A 20,408-nucleotide genomic window follows, 5' to 3' on the forward strand; every position below is an offset into this window, starting at 1 on the left:
GCACTTTATTTGGAGCAACATACTAACACTTGGACAGGTCTTTGCTTTCCAATTTAAAAGACTCCTAGTCGGAAAACTTAAATATCATAAAAGAAAACTGTTCTGATGGACGTGAAAGAGGTTTAATACTACATTGGCACTGTACCTAAATCAAGTATCCTGCTATAAGTTTACAGTATATTTCAAGATTTTAACTATACAGTAAAACTCACATGTAGATATAGGTATCTTTTATCTGCAACAAATTTCAACTTTCTGATCCAATGTTTGTAACCTCAAAGAAATTTGAATATTTTTTCCGCCTATTTTTATCTATTTGAGCTTTTGGTTTCAAGAGAATCAAAGCTTTGTTTTTTGTGCCCCAACCAGTCTAGTCATTCACTGCTGGACTTTCCTATTAACCTGGTATTTCTATGAGCAGAACTGCTGCACAGAATGCAGTTAGAAAACTACCGATAATTAAATGTATCAATCCAAGGGATATTAGCAAAGTCCATAACAGTTTTCTAACATTTCATAGAGTTACTCAAGATACATGTGTCCCTGATAAAGAGCTTGGTCGTTGTATGCATGCTTGAATGACATCATCGCTGCAGCCTGGGTTTGAATTTTTTATTATAATTTATGCTGTTTCCTCACACATGCCACTCTTCATAATAGTCAGTTTTTCCACAGCTGACACAAAGTCACCTGTGAATCTGTTTCCCCTTGGCTTTACCGTAGCACACAGGGTAACGCCTACAAAAACTAATCAGCAGCTGGCCAAACTTTGTCATTGTGGATATTATAAAAGAGTACATCTTGGGATGTTCAGGGTTCCTACACTGCCTTGAAAAATGTGGAAATTGTATTTAGCATTTTTCAAGTCTGGATAAGTATTACAAATGTAGCTCTGGATATGTTAAATTATTTATGTTTCCAGACTCCTGTCTTGTATTAAGTTTAAATAAACACAAATTTTCACGTAATACATATAAAATGCTTGAAAAAGGGGGGAATGATCTAAGACAAGCTAAGAGACATTTGTACAGTGAGAACAGCTATGATTTACTCTGATATGATTGTTCTCAAAATTTTGTGTTGAGATTTAGGGGAACACTTTTCTGGATAACTGGGTGGTTACACCTGATTTCAACATTCAGTTTTTATGCAATGACACTTAGGGATAATCTGTAGCATTTACAGCAGTAATATGTCTGTATATGGTTAATAATTTCCCCTTAAACCAGCGGACAGTGTGACTGTCATGATTTTTGAGTTGAAATAGATATTACTTCATTATAAAAAGTTTTGCACTTTGACATCTTAAGATAAACAGATGATTAGACAGTAACCGTATCAGAACGGAAGAAGCATGATGTAAGAAAACAAGCTTTAAATTATGTTTTCTGGACATATTGATATAAATGAAACTTAAGACGACACAGTGTATGTGTAAATGCAACCAACAAACGCAATGTGTCTCAAAATAATAATATAAATAAACCCTTCTCAAAATACACTTCAGATCAGCTTGAAATGTTATTATCTTGGGATAATGAGATGATTTAACTGTAACAAACGGTTAAAAAGCTTTATTGAGAAAATTAATAAATAAACCATGTCAAATCAAGTCTAAAATATAATGTTGCAATATCTAAGTAACTAAAATATAATAATAACAAAATTAGCTTGAGATTCTGTTATTTAAACATAGTGAGATGACAAAAGTGTTATCAAAATGTGTTTGGGATCATGATGTCTTCATATAATAAGATAATGAAATTTTACTATCTAGAGAGCATGAGACAATGTTCCTGTCTAATCTTGGGCGGCTCCAGCTGAGGTAATAAAATGGGGCTTTAGATGCTTAGAGCCCTCTAATACTGCTGTGAACCCAGCCGCACACTATACAAAAAGTAGTCAAATCACATCTCAAAAATATTTATAGCAGCACAATAAAAACGGAGAGAAACCTGAATAGGATATATGAAAATGTGAGTCTGGAAAAGTCTAAAATCTTGAAACAGAACATGTGTCAGAACTCTGGATGTTTCAGATGTAAGTTTACTTCCCCCTTTTAATCCAAGATAAAAAAAATGTCCTAATCCTGTTTCTCGCCTCAAACCATGACCCAGCCTGTGATAAGCATCTCAGTTACCAAACCAAAGCGCTTGGTTTCTTCATGAATCTTCAGCTTTCTTCAAAGATGGCAGAAAGTTCCTCTCATTCATGTTGAGAACTGAGAGCGCAACTCTTCTTCTGTCCCCCCCTGACTCATGAAGCCAGCCTCACTCAACTGTTAATGAAAAAACGCCTGCTTTAAAAGCTCATATGTGAAGCTTTAACTTCATCAAACAATTTTCAAATTAAAATTGGATGGTCCTGTAGCTTTTTGAGCAATGAGAAATCAACCTTTCAAATCAGTTTTCTTATTACATTTATTAAGATATTATTTGACAAAGATGTTAACTCTGATTTGGTTTTTGAAAGCCACACCACCTGCTGTGATTTAAATCTACTAAAATCACCTTTCTTGGTATTAGACTGGTCCATTTAACATGACCAGTGCAGCAATGAATTTTATGCAAACCACTTAGTTGGTATACTAACCTTTAGTTGCAAGTTTGTACATGCATGATTGGAAAAATCTAACAATGAAATCTGTTTATAAGTTGTAATCTTTTGGAGACTTGCCTCACTCCTTTCTCTTTTACTACTTCCAAAGATGGCTGAAAGGGCAGCAGGAAGACAAACAGGACACGGATGTGCATTACCACTCCCTGACCGGTGAGGGCAATTTCAACTGGCGCTTCGTCTTCCCCTTCGATTACCTCGTGGCTGAGGAGAAGATCGTCATCTCTAAGAAAGAGTCCATGTTCTCCTGGGACGAGACTGAGTACAAGATCCCTCCTCGTCTCACCCTGCAGGTCTGGGATGCTGACCACTTTTCTGCCGATGACTTCCTAGGTAGGGGCTGGAGATCATTCTCTTTTATCACTCTTTTGGATACTGTGTCGTACTTTGGCTTGCTAGATTGAAATTCTCTCAGAGGAATTTTTTTATTTATTTTTATTTAAGCTGGGGTATCTTTTAGTCACACTAACAGTTTATATCTACTTTAGGGGCGCACCAAACCATCTGATTCCCAATTGACAAAATTTGAGAAAACATGAACTCAAAACTAATTTTCTGGTGTACTTTTGTTGTGCTATAACTATCTCAAACCTCACTTTTAAACCCAGTATCTTCAGTTTCTGTATCTCCATAAGGCAAAAATATAACTTTTTTTGTAACGAATTGATCAAAATCCCTAAAGTTCATTGGCTTTGTAGCCATGCCATTTTTGCTATGCTCATGTACGGTCAGTAATTCAGTTCAGTAAAGTATATTTAAGAAGTGCTATTAAATCATAATAAATAACCTGCCAAGGCGTTTTGCGGGACAAACTGGTTTAAGTTTTATCCTGTTAGATAGAATCCAATTATTTGGGCCATTAAAGTGGTGCTGCAGACTCCTTTCTCCGTGAGTCTCACATCAGCCTTACCTGACTCCGCCAGATGGATTTGCTCCGCATATCCATCTGGAAACCTTCCGCTGAAGTAATTTTGGGAAGGGGCGAAAATACTGGTTAGCTGATTGGCCTATGTTGGTGATAGACGGGCCAAATAAACCAATCAGATCAACGAAGCATATGACGTACTCGTCAACATGCTTCGTCGTCGCTCTGTTACGAGCGACGACCAAAACACAAACACAGGCCAAGCTACTCTTGCTGCTGCAGGTAAAGGCTCGTTAGCTCAGCAAAGAAATACTCTGTAATTCCGATAAAACTTGCTCGATAGCCACGCTAACGCTAGTTTCATTGGCTGAAGCCGCCATGTTTTTTAGACTGAACTGTCGCGCTTCTCGTTGCGTCACACCTCAACCCGCCTCAAAGCCAACGCTGATTGGACGTTCGTTTGGTGAACGGCTCCAAATTTTCTTTAACGGAGAGTAGCCAGACTGATCTGCGAGTGAAACCTTGAAAGCTCGTGAGATCAGGATGGTCTCACGAGGCTAACATCAGCCAGCATCTGACTGCTTTCCAAATCACCATTTTCCAGGGGCCATCGAGTTGGACCTGAACAGGTTCCCCCGCGGCGCAAAGACAGCCAAGCAGTGCACCCTCAACATGATCCGGACTGAGCAGGAGCTTCCCACCATTTCTATCTTCAAGCAGAAAAGGGTCAAAGGCTGGTGGCCTTTCGTTGCGCGTGACGAGAACGACGAGATGGAGCTCACAGTAAGATAATCGTCATCTCCGTGAATGACAAAGACTTCCCAAAATAAATGGTAAAAATCAAAGAAGTAAAATGTAAAAAGGGATCTAAAGAAACAGGAAAGGCGTAACAAAGTAATAGTATTAAGAAATATGTGGATCCAGGAGCATTAATCCATCAAAGAAGTTCTTGATTAATTTTTCCGTGTGTTTTTGTACAATACATAAAATTCTATTTTAAATTTGTAAAAAAAAAAAAAAATAAAAAATAAGCAAAAATATTGTGATTACAGGGTAAAGTTGAGGCCGAGCTTCATCTTGTGACTGCAGAGGAGGCGGAGAAAAGTCCTGTTGGACTGGGAAGAAATGAGCCGGACCCACTGGAGAAACCAAAGTAAGACTTTTACATTTATTGGAATCCAACTTTTAACAATGCAAACGCTAGATTTTCCCGTTAGAAAGTGTGTCAGACCTTTTCTGCAGCCAGGCGAGATACAAATTTCTCTTTAACTTTCTTTTTTGGACATTCATTCCTGCAGTGCAATAAGCAGTGTGACATAACTCAATTTGAACTCAACTGTTTAACAACGCTGCTTTTTGCACTGGTAAAAGGCCACTGTTGCACACTCGTTTCTCCTCCTATCATGTCTTCAACTGTGTCCCTGTCTCTTCCCTCCCCTCGTCCCTTCCCCTCTTTTTTTTGTTCGCACAACTCACCCTTTGCTCCCACTGTCTGCCTCATCGGCGCTCCTTTCCTTCCTCCTCCCCTACTTTCTTCTGAAAAGCCGTCCGGATACGAGTCTAATGTGGTTTCTGGGCCCTCTGAAGTCACTTCGTTACTTCATCTGGCACAACTACCGCTGGCTGATCCTCAAGGCTCTGGGGCTGATACTGCTGCTGCTCATGCTGGGCCTCTTCCTCTACTCCTTCCCTGGCTACCTTGTCAAGAAGATCCTGGGGGCCTGATGCGCTGGTAGCCTCTGCCCCCTCCTCTCTGTCTCTGATGGATTCAGCTGTCTTTATTATCTTCTCTTGTATTGTTTTCTCTGCTATCTAACACCGTTGTCTCCCTCTACCTTAGAATTAGATTAATCGGCACTCATTTTGTCTCTTGTTGCGTGTTGTTACAGTAGCTCTCACCAAGTGTCATTATACATGTCATTCGTGGTCATCTGGCTGACGGTGAACAGTGTTGGATGAATGGTTCAGATGAAAAGGAGCACAATGTTTCAGGGTCACACAAGAGTTTGGTGTATAAAATTACACCTCTGCAAGATACAAATATTTCCAGGTTAGAAAATAAAATCAATATAGCATGTAAGGGTTACTATGGGAAGCAGAGGTACTTGAGTCCCAAGGAAAACTAGGCAAGGCAAGGCAAGTTTCTTTGTATAGCACATTTCACTACAAAGACAATGCAAAGTGCTTTACATGATTAAAATATGGGAAAATAAAAACAGAATTAAAGCAAGTCGGAATAAAACAAAGAAAAAAATAAACAAAATAAAACATGGGGAAATTAAAACTAAAAGCAAATACTGAAAACAGTTGGACTACAAAGCTGAACTAATGATGTTTCAGTAAAACAGTTTGACTAGAACAGTCGAAGGCAATCCTAAACAAATGTGTTTTTAATCTTGAATTAAAAGAACTCAGGCTTTCAGCACTGTTACTAAATAAAAAAAAAATGTAAGCATTAAACAACTACAGTACAGTATATGTGATAATGTTTGGGTAGGCTACACTATTATTGATAAATATTTCTTTATTTCATCATTTTGTGTAAATCTTGACATGTAATTATAGCAGTATAACAACAAAAAAACATTGCCATGGGAAAAATAAATTCCACTCTCTTTCACGTCAAGTTTTAATATTATTATTTATTAAACAAAAGATAAAGCCAAAATGGAAAGGCCATGTGTAAAAAAAACTGAATATGCCTTTCTGATGTTGTTGGGCATAAATGTTGCCTCAATTTTTTATCTTGCATCACTGCATGACAAAATGTCGGCCAAATTGTCGAGTTAGGGAGTTCGACCTGTAACTGGCGGGTTGTCCGTCTGCCCCAGGGCAGCTGTGGCTACTAACATAGCTCACCACCGTCAGATTGAAGTGTGAAGCGCTTTGGGTTGAAAGGGTTCCCAGGGAAAGCCTCTTCTCTTTCTAAACAAAGTGGCAGCACAACAACAGGGTTTACAAAGCTGCATTTGAATTAACATGTAGACTGTGAGATGGTCTCACAGTCTACATGTGAGACCATCTATTCAGGGGTTCAGGGGTTTCCAGACCCCCTGAATAGACATAAGGTCTATTCAGGGGGTCTGGAAAGGAGGGTCCGTCAGATAGTCGAATCTCGGATTCAGATAGAGCAGTGTGGTTTTCGTCCTGGCCGTGGAACACTGGACCAGCTCTACACCCTCAGCAGGATTCTTGAGGGGGCATGGGAGTTTGCCCAACCAGTCTACATGTGCTTTGTGAATCTGGAGAAGGCATTCGACCGTGTCACCCGGGGGATCCTGTGGGGGGTACTCCGGGAGTATGGAGTACCGGACCCTTTAATAAGGGCTGTCAGGTCTCTGTATGACCGGTGTCAGAGTCTGGTCCGCATTGCCGGCAGTAAGTTGGACTCGTTTCCGGTGAGAGTTGGACTCCGCCAAGGTTGCCCTTTGTCACCGATTCTGTTCATAACTTTTACGGACAGAATTTCTAGGCGCAGCCAAGGTGTTGAGGGGATCCGTTTTGGTGGCCTTAGGATTGCGTCTCTGCTATTCGCGGATGACGTGGTCCTATTGGCTTCATCAGGGCGTGATCTACAGCTCTTACTGGAGCGGTTCGCAGCCGAGTGCGAAGCGGCCGGGATGAAAATCAGTGCCTCCAAATCCGAGACCATGGTCTTGAACCGGAAAAGGGTAGAGTGCCTTCTCCGGGGTGGGGAAGGATGTGCTGCCCCTAGTGGAGGAGTTCAAGTATCTTGGGGTCTTGTTCACGAATGAGGGTAAGATGGAGGGGGAGATCAACAGGCGGATTGGTGCAGCGTCTGCTGTGAAGCGGGCGCTGTACCGATCCGTTGTGGTGAAGAGAGAGCTGAGCCAAAAGGCGAAGCTCTCGATTTACCGGTCGATCTACGTTCCTACCCTCATCTATGGTCACGAGCTTTGGGTCATGACCGAAAGAACGAGATCCCGGATACAAGCGGCTGAAATGAGTTTTCTCCGTAGTGTGTCTGGGCTCTCCCTTAGAGATAGGGTGAGGAGCTCAGTCATCCGGGGAGGACTCAGAGTAGAGCTGCTGCTCCTCCACGTCGAGAGGAGCCAGTTGAGGTGGCTCGGGCATCTGGTCAGGATGCCTCCTGGACGCCTCCCTGGTGAGGTGTTCTGGGCACGTCCCACCTGGAGGAGGCCCAGGGGAAGACCCAGGACACGCTGGAGGGACTATGTCTCTCGGCTGGCCTGGGAACGCCTTGGGATTCCTCCTGAGGAGCTGGCCCAAGTGGCCGGGGAGAGGGACGTCTGGGCCTCCCTACTGAAGCGGAAGAAGACGGACTGTGAGATGGAGTTCCTGAGCTTATTTAAGCCTTATTAACCTCTTATTTTGGGGTCTATTAGCTCGGGTATCCACTCCTTGTAAGATTGCCACATTGATTAAATGTTTACCTCTTATAAACATTGCTCACTGCAGGATGTGTTTAATAACAATAATGATAATCATCTTTATTGGTCATGGCAACATATATTTCAAAGAAACGAGTCCTCTGCATTTAACCCCTCCACTAGGAAGCAGTGGGCTGCCGCTGTGCGGCACCCCAGGGTAGCATTCTGGGGCTGAGAGTCTTGCTTGCATATTCAAGGCTTTTTCACAACACAAAAAAGCTTCTTTGTCATTAGATAATATAATAACAAATTCCTTGTCACAAAATATTAAAAATAAATTTGGAATTTTCCTTTTAGTTGTGTAGCTGTTCAACATTTAACTCCCTGAAATGTAGGGTTTCCTAGATGATAAAATTCAAGCCCAATTATTCACTTATAACTGAAAATCAACATGTTGAAAGGCTTTTTATTATTATTATTATTATTATTATTATTATTATTATTATTATTATTATTATTATTATTATTATTATTATTATTATAGGCACCAGCAACCCCCGCGACCCCATGAGGGATTAAGCGGGTCAGAAAATGGATGGATGGATTATTATTATTATTATTATTATTATTATTATTATTATTATTATTATCGTTATTATTATTATTATTATTATATAAATTCCAAAAGCTGAACCAGCTCTCTCTTGAGTATGTTAGTTTGTATTTGTGGAGGCTAAAACCTAGCAGAAAGGACTATAGAAACAACTTTTGCAGCTGTTGGTCAATCATGTGTGCATTTTCCCATCCATCTATTCATCCATTTTTATCAACCATTAAGCGTACCGTAAAGCTTCGACTCTGTGATTTGTTCTTTTGATCCTCTGACTCATTAGATTGATATGAATGTAATGTGAGTAAGCTGTATGGCTCACAGCTGCAGCATTGCTTCAAAACACTAATACAACTTTCTTTTTCTCCTCTTTCTTCCCTGATTTTACTCTCCATCCACCATGTCTTACCCCCTCTTAACCCCTCCCCCACCCCTCCAATGATTCCACCTGCATGCCATTACCCATGTTTCCACATCCGTCCCATAAAACCTTCATGTGCATCATCCAGTCGCCCAGATACCACCTTCCTGTGGTTCCTGAGCCCGCTGAAAGCCATCCGCTACCTGGTGTGCAACCGCTACAAGTGGCTGATCATCAAGGTCGTGCTGGCCATGCTGCTGCTCATCATGATCGGCCTCTTCCTCTACAGCATGCCGGGCTACCTTGTCAAGAAGCTGCTAGGAGCTTAGGGCACCGCTGGGAGGAAGGGGAAGATAAATGTGGGGGTCTACTCTCCAATCCACTCTGGTTTTTGTAACACTACTTACTGCAAATCACCACTCATCAGAAGTTACTCCATCCTTGAACTGAACGTACAGCAATTTTTAACCACACAGGGACCCCGGATTAATGCTTCTTGAATAATGTTTAGAATTGATGTTTCTTTACCTGCACAGTGTTTTAATCATTCATAAAGCCTGTTGGGTTAGTGGCCAGACGATTGCATGGAGGTTCATTTCAAGTGATGTTACATGAGCTTCATACACTGTCTGACTGATGACCGAGGTTAACAGGGAACAAATGTAAGAGATTATTGATAACACTTTGCCGTCCTTCTGTTTGAGTATTTATAAGAAACTCATAAACATTGAGGAAATGACTTTATAACTCATGACATAGCAGCAAAAACATAAATATAAAATATAAAGTTCTTTATATTCTACCATATATACATGTTTCATTGACAATAATATCCACAGGGGACAATTTAATAAAACAAAGAAGACCACAGCGCTGTTAAGTTTTTGCCACCTTACAGATTTATTCTGGTGTTTCCCTTTTGTCACGCTCAAATCTTTTGTCAACAAATGTTGATTTCGGACAAAGACACCTGAGTGACCTGAGTAAATACAAAAAGCAGTTTTCAAATAACGATTTCATTTATAAAAGGAAAGGGAAAAAAAGCTGTTTTGTAAGCTAAGTTCTGTTTCATGCTGAATTCTGCCTTGTCTGCAGAACCATGAGATCACTTAGATATAACCTTAATGACAACACGAAGTAGGCAAGAGTGGAAAAGGTTACAAAGCCATTTCTAATGCTGCAAGGCTCCAGCGGTGCTGGAAAGAAGACACGAGTTGTTGTAAGCTGGCAGACCGGCTCGGATCTGATCTTGCTGCAGGCCACCGCAGTACTCGCACTGGAAGCTGTGAACTTCATGAATTACGGTTACAATTGGAATCAGTGCATTAACATATAAAGATGGATCTTCTCCACTTTTGAGGGTACCTCAATTATATACAACTGAAACAATAGAGAACCCCCTCAGCTGAGGTCAGCCAACCAAAATTACTCCAAGAGAGCACTGACGATTTATCCAGGAGGTCACCAAAGAACCTAGAACAACATTTAAGCATTGCTGGGCTCATTTGTCTAAGCTAAGGTCAGAATTCATGATTTAACAACAAGAAAGAGACCAAGGGTTAAATAGCCTCTATGGGCGAGATCCAAGGCAAAACCCCTGCTGAGCAAAAAGAGCACAAAGCCCTGTCACTCATTTCCCCCAAAAAAACAATGTTTAAGGATCTCCAAGACTCTTGGGAAAACAATCTTGACTGACAAGAAAAGATGAAACTTTTTAAAAACATGTTTATCCCCTTACACCTTTTGTAAACTAACACAGCATTTCAAAAAATTAACATCAAACCAACAGTCCAACGAGGTGGTGGTAGTGTGATGGTGTGGGTCGTCTGTGCCGCTTTGGGACTTCATGGAACCATGAAGTAAGAAAATCCTGAAGCAGAAAATCCAGCCATCCGTTTGTGACCCTAAGCTTGACTCTACTGGGGTTACCATATACAACTGAAAAAATATCCAAAGCACAACATTAAGCCCACCTCTGAATGGCTCAGAGAAGGAGGGTTTTAGGGAGGCGGAGTCAGGGTTCAAAGTTGAATCTGATTAAGATGCGGGAGTACATCCTCAAACAGACAACGAATGCTTAAAAAACCCTGAAGCATGGCTGAAGTTAAAGAATCCTGCAAAATGCCTTCACAGCAATGTAAAAGACCCACTGACAGTTTTCACCTAAAAAAGAACATTACATTCCATTATAAGGTTTAGGAGGCAATTGTGTTTTGACAATGCTTAAGCTTCCTTTTCTTTTTTTGTAATTAACAAAATCATCACCAAAATATCTTTTAAGATTTGTTTGATTCGTTTAAAACGTGACAAAAAGCAAAAACAGAAGAAACCTGTAAGAGCTGTGGCTACTTTTTCACAGCACTGTTTATTTACATCAAAATCTTTCTAGCCTATCTTATAAATGTTTATTTAAAAAAAATACTCCAAATAAGTTTACAGTAAAGTGTTACCATGTTTAGCTGTAATAGTTCTTGCAGTTTTTTGCACACTTAAATGAAGATAATAATGAAATAATAAAATATTATTATTGATAATAATGTTAGCAATAATAATAATAATAAAGAGACAGAAGTTTATTTTCCTACTAAATTCAATGAGACAAAGAACAAAATGACTTCAAATTGATCCAGGGAATAAATGAAGACTTTGTTAGTCCTGATGCAGTGTTAAATATTTATATGATACACTGAGCTGCAGCTTGTTCAGATTGGGTCAATCAGTGTTTTTTACTTTTTATTTAACCTTTTTTTTTACCTGTTATTTTGAAGCACACTTTTTTTCTGATCGTGCTTATTCATTATCTTCTTGTGGAATTGTGTACATGTTCTTGAATGATTTGTCTCCCGCTAATATACTAATACGGATTTTATCAATAATACATAACTTATCAATGAAACCTAATTTAATAGAATGACTCGATTTCTTCGCAAATATGGTTTAACCAGATCGAATTTAAGCAGTCCTCAGAGTAAGAAACAAATACCACTCTTGTCTAGTAGAGGCTTACCTGTTAATATGCATGCAACGTCGTGAAAACTGACCGGAGAGGTCAGGTGTGTTGGCATGACTTGTCTTTCCAGCTCGATGCAAACAAAATCATCCACTTTGACGTCTTTAATGTTACAGAAAATGCAAAGATAAGTTCATTCGATGATAGAAGTGCACTTGTAGCGGTGTAGGAAGGAAAGATTTTGAGCCTGTCCGTAAATCAGATGGCGTTGTCTGTAATGTCCTCTTTGAACTTTATCTGTGGTTGACCTCATTTGTGTTGCAATCTGTGTACTACCAATTACAATTATGGTTTGCACTAAACTTGCCTGTTTTTATGATGAATTTGTGTATTTATGTGTGGAAATGTGTGCATTTTTTTGTTTGTTTTGAAATAAACTGAATTCCATGCACAACATGTTGTAAAGTCGTTAAATTGCCCATTTGTATCTTCGGTTTAGCACAGCGAAAAAAATGCTTGAATAAAAAAAAAAAATATTTGCACACCATTTTCAGCCCCAGAGCTTTTGCTCTTAGCTAAAGAAACACAGTGGCTGTTTTTGTATTTATTTAGAAACCCCGTGATATTTCCAAATTTGCACCATATATAAGATCTAAAGAGTGGAGTTGTGTTTTTCTGCTCTGTATTTTACAGAGGAGAAAAACACAAAGCTAATGGGAGAGACACCTGGTTTTAACACGCTACATGCTTGTTTAGAAAAAGGGACATGAATAGTTTTCACTTCGCTTTGCTGTTTTACGTGACATACGATTCCAGTAAGAAGTTCACATTCATTTATAATGGGCATAGTGCTCGTATAAATTTGGGGCTTTTAGGCGTCTATTCAGGCAGGTATTTTTTAGTGGGAAATGGTCACAAAACATATCATTGCAAAGTTTTTGAAAACCAGAATTGGGTGCAAGATTATTGTTGATTTTCTACAATTCTTGCAGAGTTAAATTATGCATACAGGTTGAAATATATACCCCCATTAATATTTGCATAGTTATGATTTGTTTATTCCTGACTGGATATATGATCATAATTTGTGCAGTTCTCTTGAAACGGTTGCCGCCATGAATCCAGCTTCCACAAACTGGTCCAAATACTGGTTTCTGCTTACAAGGTAGTAACTTAGTCTGAAATGTTTAATATAAGCAACTCTAGATGAAATATAGAGTTAAACAGATTAGGCTTACTATTTGGCCAGAAACTAGTCAGTTTGTCTCTTTCTCATCCTTAATTACTGCCTATTAAATACTTATGAATCAGTTATAAAGCGTTTACAGCGTGATTAATAAAATTTCTATAAACTATTTATTAGCCATCCATAAGGGGAGCCTTATTGTAACATAGCACCAAAATAACTAACTCCAATGTATAGGTCGCAGTAGATACACATAGAAAATCCCAATGAGGACTGTTATTATAAGGCAATTGTAAACAGTCATTGACCAATAGAAACAGGAATAAAATAATCAAATGTTGATCTCCTTTTCCTAATTAAATTAATGTCACCACCATTTTGGCTGGTAACATTAACATCAATTGCTTATAAAGAATTTTATATAATTTTATTTCCGTGTGTATTAATTAATTTGTACAAGGGTATGTAGGTTCACCTAGTTCAGGAGGCGGTCTTGTTGGATTAATGATGAAACTTTTTATACCAGTGAGATCAGCAGTAATAGAATGGTTACAATAATTATTTTCGGTGTAATTGTAATTTATGTAAGATCCACACTCAGATAAAGTAATCTTGCAGTTCTTGGGTTATGACATTTTTTTACCAGATCTTTGAGACTGATGTCTGTTATCACTGGTCACGCTGCTGAATCTGAGTCCTTTTGAAATAGGCGGCAATGTCAAGCTTATTGTTGGGATTCTAAGTTAGTTCCGAAATGTATTTATTTGATGTCTGTTTGGAGTCATTGTTTTGTTGGTTGTGTTTAAATATGAATTTATTTGAAATTTAAGGTTTTAGAGGTAATCTATCATTATTCTATCCTCTCTGTGCAATGCACAACTACACCTTGCAGTTAAACGGCACCATTCTTGACAGTTTTATCGTGTTGATGGTTTTCAAAGCCTTACTTTGACTTCTCCAAACATACTTTTTGCCATTGTGGCCAGATATATCCATCATACAGCTGCAAGTGGGGCTTAAACTGGAGACTCATGGTGTCAATATTGGAGAATAAGTTTATTTCTGGCCCAACACCCTCAATCAACACTTCCTTCACTCTGAACACTTAGAATGGTGTTTCAGGTTCATGTCAGGCTCGGGTCTCGGCTGTTCTTGACTAAGACAGTTTGGATCTTCCTCCAAATTTGATAAAGTGTTGTTTGTAGTGAAATGTTATAAACTTGCATAATCCATACTAAGGTAATGTTAACCCAGTTGGACTGAGTCTCATCACATAAGATGCTCACACTGGACACACTAGACATTGACAATGCAAAAGTGTATAGAAAGTCCAGATCAGAGGGAAAGGAAAGAAGAAAATGGGCATATATCACAACAGACGTCATCATCGCAATAATTAGCATTATTATTGCCATCCCAAGATTTTCTGATAACCTGCAGCCCCAGTGTTGAAACTTCTGAATTACACTACTTGAACTGCCTGTCTTTAGATCCGCAGTAGTTTAGATATGGCTCCAAAAGACTTCCCCAACTTGTGTACCTTTGCAAATCTCTCTCAGATCTTCACTGACTTGGTTGGACTTTCTCGTTGTTCTTAACAAAGATTACACCAACGGATGCAGTTAAACATATATTATTGTCATCCTGGTTGAAGGAAACTACCAGCTGAAGTTATTACGGCTTGTCAGGTTGAGACCTTTAAGAACTTTCAGTGCCACTTCTACAAAGATTTAGGTGAATCGATGTATGTATCTGAGCATATTTGAGCCTGCGTGTGTATTTTTGACACCAATTGGATTAGAGAAAGTTCACAAGAATTAACAGTTCCAGCTACTTTTGGCTCGCAAGTGACCAGCTAGACATAATGTTACAAAAGTAGGGGACTAATAAATTAAAGAATTATAGTTCCATGACCCTGAAATCATGGAAGACCGTTTGATTTCTGGATCTTTTTTTGCAGCTGCCCAACCTCCAGCATGTCTTGGTTGTTAAACCCAGTGAAGACGACGTGTATCCTGGCCTGGAGGCACTACAAGCTGTACGGCGCTGTGTCGCTGGCTGCAGTAATGGGCCTGATTTTTGTGGCTCTGCTCTTCTTCTCTCTGCCCTCAGAACTAAGCCACAAGCTGCTGAATGCTGCGGGGTAGTACCACCAAGCATACATGTCCCCTGTGTATCTCATTGCTACTTTTAAAATCTGCCTACAATGGAGGATTTGCTTTTGTTACATTGCCTGGTGCAATTATTTTGCCATGTTATCCTCTGCTGAAATAAATATCCGAAAATATAATTTCACAAGTCTTAATTTGACAATGGATTCAGTGCACAGCCCACGTTGGTTTTGTGTGACGTTTTAAATTGACCTGTGAGAGAACATGCAAACCCTAATAGAGGAGTTTAAAAATTAAGTTTGTAGTATTTTAAAGCAGCTTATAATATAAGCTAACCAAGCAAGCATGCATTGCTGCTACGTATCTACTGTGTTTCCACCCTGTGCAGCAGAGCCCCTGGCTGTTATCTGTGAAAATAAAGTATCAAGTCACCAACTTTCCAAGCCCTAGATCCCTTTAACAAATGATTTTAATCTACATCTTTTATCATTTCACACAACATGAAGGCAAGTAGGAATCCTTTACCTTATATTCCTGCCTCATTAGGTCAATTTTATTCAAAGGTTCATAGGGTTGCATTAAGGAGATACGGAGAATGTCCTTATGCTGCGTTTTTTTTTTTAGACATTCATCAGCCAGAATTTGGTATCCAATTCCAAATCTCCATTTTCTGCCAATCTTTGACTTGCTATTACAAACTTTAGCTAATTTCCCTTTATGAAATATGGGGAAAGCATTCAAAATCTGTTTCTTCTGGTGTCTCTGCCATTATCAGTCATTATACATTGCCTTAAATTAGAATATGCATTCCAGTGAGGCCTGTTTGTCAGATTAAAAGTAAATTTTGAAAATAACAACCTTTAAGCAGGTTTTAAACATAATTTTCATTAAGTGATAGGCTAAATATTTTATCAACCTGATCTACAGCAATATTTTAATATTAAATATTGTGTTTTCATTCGCTGTAAGTGGAAAATCATCATAATGAACAGAAATGAAGGCTTGAAAACAACAGCCGGTTTGTAATTCTTCTATATAATGTGTTTCACTTGATGAACTGAGTTACTAAAATAAACATTTTGATAACATTCTAAGTGACTGAAGGGGTCTCTTCACATCAGGTGCAGAGGTGACATCTAAGGTAAGGAGATGTTGTAGAATAGAATATAATCATGATATGAGTGGGCTAAGAGCAGATGTAAATAAATAGATATAAAAATTAGAAAACAAGCAAACATTTTAAATCTGAAAAAGAGAACGCAGAAATTAATAACAACAAAAGCAGCAATTAAAACAAGGAGCAAATAACAGATCTGACAACAAGACTGAGATGACGCATATAGAAATACTCTGATATTGCTCATTAGCAATTATTTACAGTTCACTAGGAGATATAGCGTTTGAATGCTCTCCTGTTAGGTGGCTAAGGGTGTTTCAAACTGCTTCTTAGATAGAGAGAAAGGGAGAGAGTGTGTTGTTTTACATGCAGCAGTAGATATATTATACAAAACTTTGAAATATGACAAAGACGACTATGAATATGGAAGGCAAGGGGTTGTGGATGGTTCATTGATGCCATCTAGTGGCACTGTGTGTTTTAAATTTAGTGCTCCTATATTTCTTGTCAAATTTTATTCATATCTTGCACCTTTAACTATAACTTTATTTATTTAATCTTGGAGAGAAATGTGGAAAAAAAAGGAGTTTAATGAAATACTTTAAGAAAAATGACTGTCGATTTTGTGCAATTTTTAAACAGTCCAACATTTCTTAGAGGGGATGCAATTAATTTAATTACAAAGGCAATTATGTACAGATAAAAGACACATTATATATTTACATATACTCATCTTAAAAGGCTTATAGCTATAGACACAATAATACAAAAGCCAGGTGGCTGATTTAGTGTGCTTTACACTGATTTCTTCAAACTAAGCGCCACTGAACTTTAGGTGGCACTACAGTTCTTCCATCCGCAAACTAACCTCCTCGAAGGGTTTTTATTTTTTTTTCCCCAGCAGCGTGTTTGGAGCACATGTTGGAGCACAAGGCACATAATCACAAACAGAGCTCCGAAGACTCACATGCACACCCCATTTCGAGCCTAATAAACGTCTCCTCAAGCTGATGGCAAGATGGGCTCTGCCTGGTTGCACACACAAACCCCCGCCCGGGTCAGATGTTCTTGCCCTGAAGAGTGACCCCCCTCCCACCTTTCCCCGCTCTTATCCCCTCGGGGATCCTCAGCGCCCTTTCTCCCTTCAAGTGGGCTTCGGCTGCTGCCGAGCCACAAGGGATGCGAGTCAGCAGGCAAAAGGTTTCTGACATACGATCCAGCATCTGTGATGTCACCAACAGCTGACTTGTCTTAAGACCTTTGAGAAAGGGGTCTTATGCATCGAGCTGCTGCGATTACAAACTGAATGACTGCTATTAGAGAGTGATTCTATAATCTATATAATACCATAAGCTAGGGCTTGACAGACTTTGACCCAACTCGCAGGTGTATAATACATCTTATTCAATCTGCATATGCTCTGACTGAATGTGTTTTCAACCTGTTAATTCCCCCTCAGGGCAAAATGTTTCTGCCTTGTTCAACAAAGCATTATATTCTTCGCTCGGAGGGTTGAGAGGTGCGTAATATGAGCCAGACCTTTAGCCAGTTAACTACCTGACAGCTTAGAGTGTTGTTGGTGGTGGGGTTGCATAACATTGTAAATCCTAACTAAATCTTAATATTGGCATAATGAATGGACCATTGGCTGCCTCAGAACATTGGATGTACTTTGCAGAATACAGTGGAGTGGAGGATGATTGCAGCGGAAAACACAGAGGCATTTAGTCTAGAGGAGGCCATGACCTCGCCGAGAAAAGAGCAAAACATGGAATTTAATAATTGGGGTTTAATAAAGGAAAACTGGAGGCCAGGATTACAAACAGCATGACAAGCTTCTCTCCGCTACTTCAGATATGGCCTTGTCTCAAGGCAACGTGTGCAAAACAAAGTATGTTCTTCTCCCATCTGCAAAAAAAGGGGCTCGGCTATGATTTCTTTTCTAACTACAGCAATTCAACTTTAAGTATTAGGAGAAGTGAGAGAAGGGCAATAAGGATTGAAGAAATTAAAATGTATTCACCTTGTAAATTAAATTGATGCAGCGTCCGCGCAGATGAGACCACTTATCCTCCCTTACAGTCATAATTTTTTAGGTATTTACATCTTCTAGGTTCGAGTGATAATGTTAAACATGGACATTATTCGGTGCAGCTTTAGTCCTAGCGCTTCAGAGTTTCCTCCTGAGCTTTGGATGAATTACCAGGTTAACGCGTTCTCTAAGTCGAGAGCTAAAGACAAAGGAATGAATGGATTAGTCAGAAAGAGCATTTCACTGCCAGTGGGTGAGCGTTCAACCATTTGTATATTCCAAATTACTATACTGTGCCCCGCTACACTATTTATTAAGGCCGTGTCACTTTCTCAAGCTCCAACGTATTTTAATGGGGTTTCCTGTGATAGACCAACATAAACACGGGCAAAACTGTGGAGTGGAAGTTATGAGTGGCATGTTTTTTTAAATATTTTTACAAACGCAAATTTGAAAATACCATACCATACCATACCAATTATATTTATAAAACACTTTAAACACCAGCAGGACCAAAGTGCTGTACACAACCAGAAAATACAAATGATCACTCATTAAAACAATAAGCAAAATAGTATATAAAATTAGTAATGAAAGGAAAGTAAAATGCAATAAAACAAAGTCAACGTCTCAGATTGTGTTAAAAGCCAAGGAAAATAGATAAGTTTTAAGAGGGGATTTAAAATCAGAAAGGGAAGAGGCCTGTCTAATGCCTAAGGGAAGGTCATCCCACAACTTGGGAGCTGCTACAAAAAAATAAAAGTATTTTCAAATGTATCCTAAAATGTACTGGCAGCCAATGTAGCGAGGTTAAAACAGGGGAAATGTGCTAAAAATTTCTTATACCCGTTAAAAGACGTGCAGCTGCATTTTGTACCCTCTGAAGCTGGGAGATGCACGAATCATTGGCTCCTTTGTAAAATGTAATAGATTAGATGGAGAGCATGCGTAAACATAAGTCTATTAGTCTTGCCACAGATTCTCAAGCCTCTATATAACGTTTACAACTTGTGCAGAATCCTGCTGCTCGGCTTCTCACCAACACCCGCTAGTATGACCACATCTCTCTTGTTCTTTATTCCCTCGGTTGGCTCCTGGTCCAGTTCAGGATTCAGATCAAAATCCTGTTATTTGTTTTCAGTTCAACCCACCGTCTTGCACCCTTTCACCTGAGTCACATTCTGACTCCAGCCCAGAAGAACCTTACGCTCTTCTGAGCAACATCTGCTGGCGGTGCCACGGTTGAGGTGTGAACAGTGGGGCGAACGTGCCTTTGCAATGGCAGGACCCAAACTCTGGAATGCTCTTCCCCTGGAGTTACGCTCCATCACAACCCTGCCCCGTTTCAAAATCAGCCTAAAGACCTGTTTGTTCAGTTTAGCCTTTCATACATGAGAGTTATGACTCCTTTTAAAAATTGAACTGAATTACAGTTATATGTGCAGCTGATTTATTATTTTTTATCACTATTTCTATTTGTGTTTTCAATTCTTTAAAGCACTTTGATCAATCTGTGGTTGTTATAAAGCGCTTTAGAAGTACAATTTGATTGATTGATTGTCAATTGCCTTTAGGTCTGAACTATGACTGAGGCACTCTAACACAATTAAGCTGTGATCTAAACCTTTCCTAGTAGCTCCCACTGCATTGCTTTGGGTTGTCGTCCTGCTGGAAGTTGAACCTTGGTCACAGTCCCAGTTGCTTCTAACAGACTTCCCTGTATTTAACCATCTTCCTATCAAGGCTGATCATCATTTCCTCCCCTGCTGAAGAAAAGCATCCCCAAAGCGTGATGCTGCCACCCTGGGGTAGTTGTATGCAGGATGATGTGCAGTTTTAGTTTTCCACCACACATGACATCTTGCATGTGGGTCAAAAAGCTGGAACTTTGCTCTACCGTGAAAACAGCATCTTACTCCATCATCACTGATCATTTCACCGTTTTCTGTGTCCTAGACATGGGATTATGAAAAACCACAGATATGACTTCTTATGGCTTTCCTCTAAGCATTCTTCCAGACAGATCATATTAATGGGACTAATGGGACTGTCAAAGGATTAGCGCAGTGGGGGCTTCAGAACCCTGTTTGCATCTCCAAGTGGGTTCCTTGGTTGTTTCTTTGATTTCTGATCTCCTTGACCCTCTAGTGCAGTTAGGTAGATGGCTATGTGTTGGTAGATCTGCAGTTATGCCATCGTTTTCTCTGA

General features: G+C 39.4%; 1 protein-coding gene across 9 annotated transcripts in view; it reads left to right on the forward strand.

Moving 5' to 3' along the window:
* Nucleotides 1-9,175, forward strand: part of otofa (otoferlin a) — a gene marked incomplete at its 5' end in the record, with an annotated part of 60,187 nt that extends 51,012 nt beyond the window's left edge. For 7 of the 9 annotated variants that reach the window (XM_036147340.1, XM_036147339.1, XM_036147348.1 and 4 more), the window contains 5 exon segments: nucleotides 2,708-2,949; nucleotides 4,086-4,264; nucleotides 4,534-4,634; nucleotides 5,026-5,213; nucleotides 8,953-9,041. In XM_036147340.1, coding sequence (XP_036003233.1) covers nucleotides 2,708-2,949; nucleotides 4,086-4,264; nucleotides 4,534-4,634; nucleotides 5,026-5,206 — 703 coding nt within the window. 9 annotated transcript variants of the gene reach the window in all.
* Nucleotides 9,176-20,408: the final 11,233 nt, after the last annotated feature.

This window comes from Fundulus heteroclitus, chromosome 15, assembly GCF_011125445.2.
Source record: "Fundulus heteroclitus isolate FHET01 chromosome 15, MU-UCD_Fhet_4.1, whole genome shotgun sequence".
Classification (NCBI taxonomy): domain Eukaryota; kingdom Metazoa; phylum Chordata; class Actinopteri; order Cyprinodontiformes; family Fundulidae; genus Fundulus; species Fundulus heteroclitus.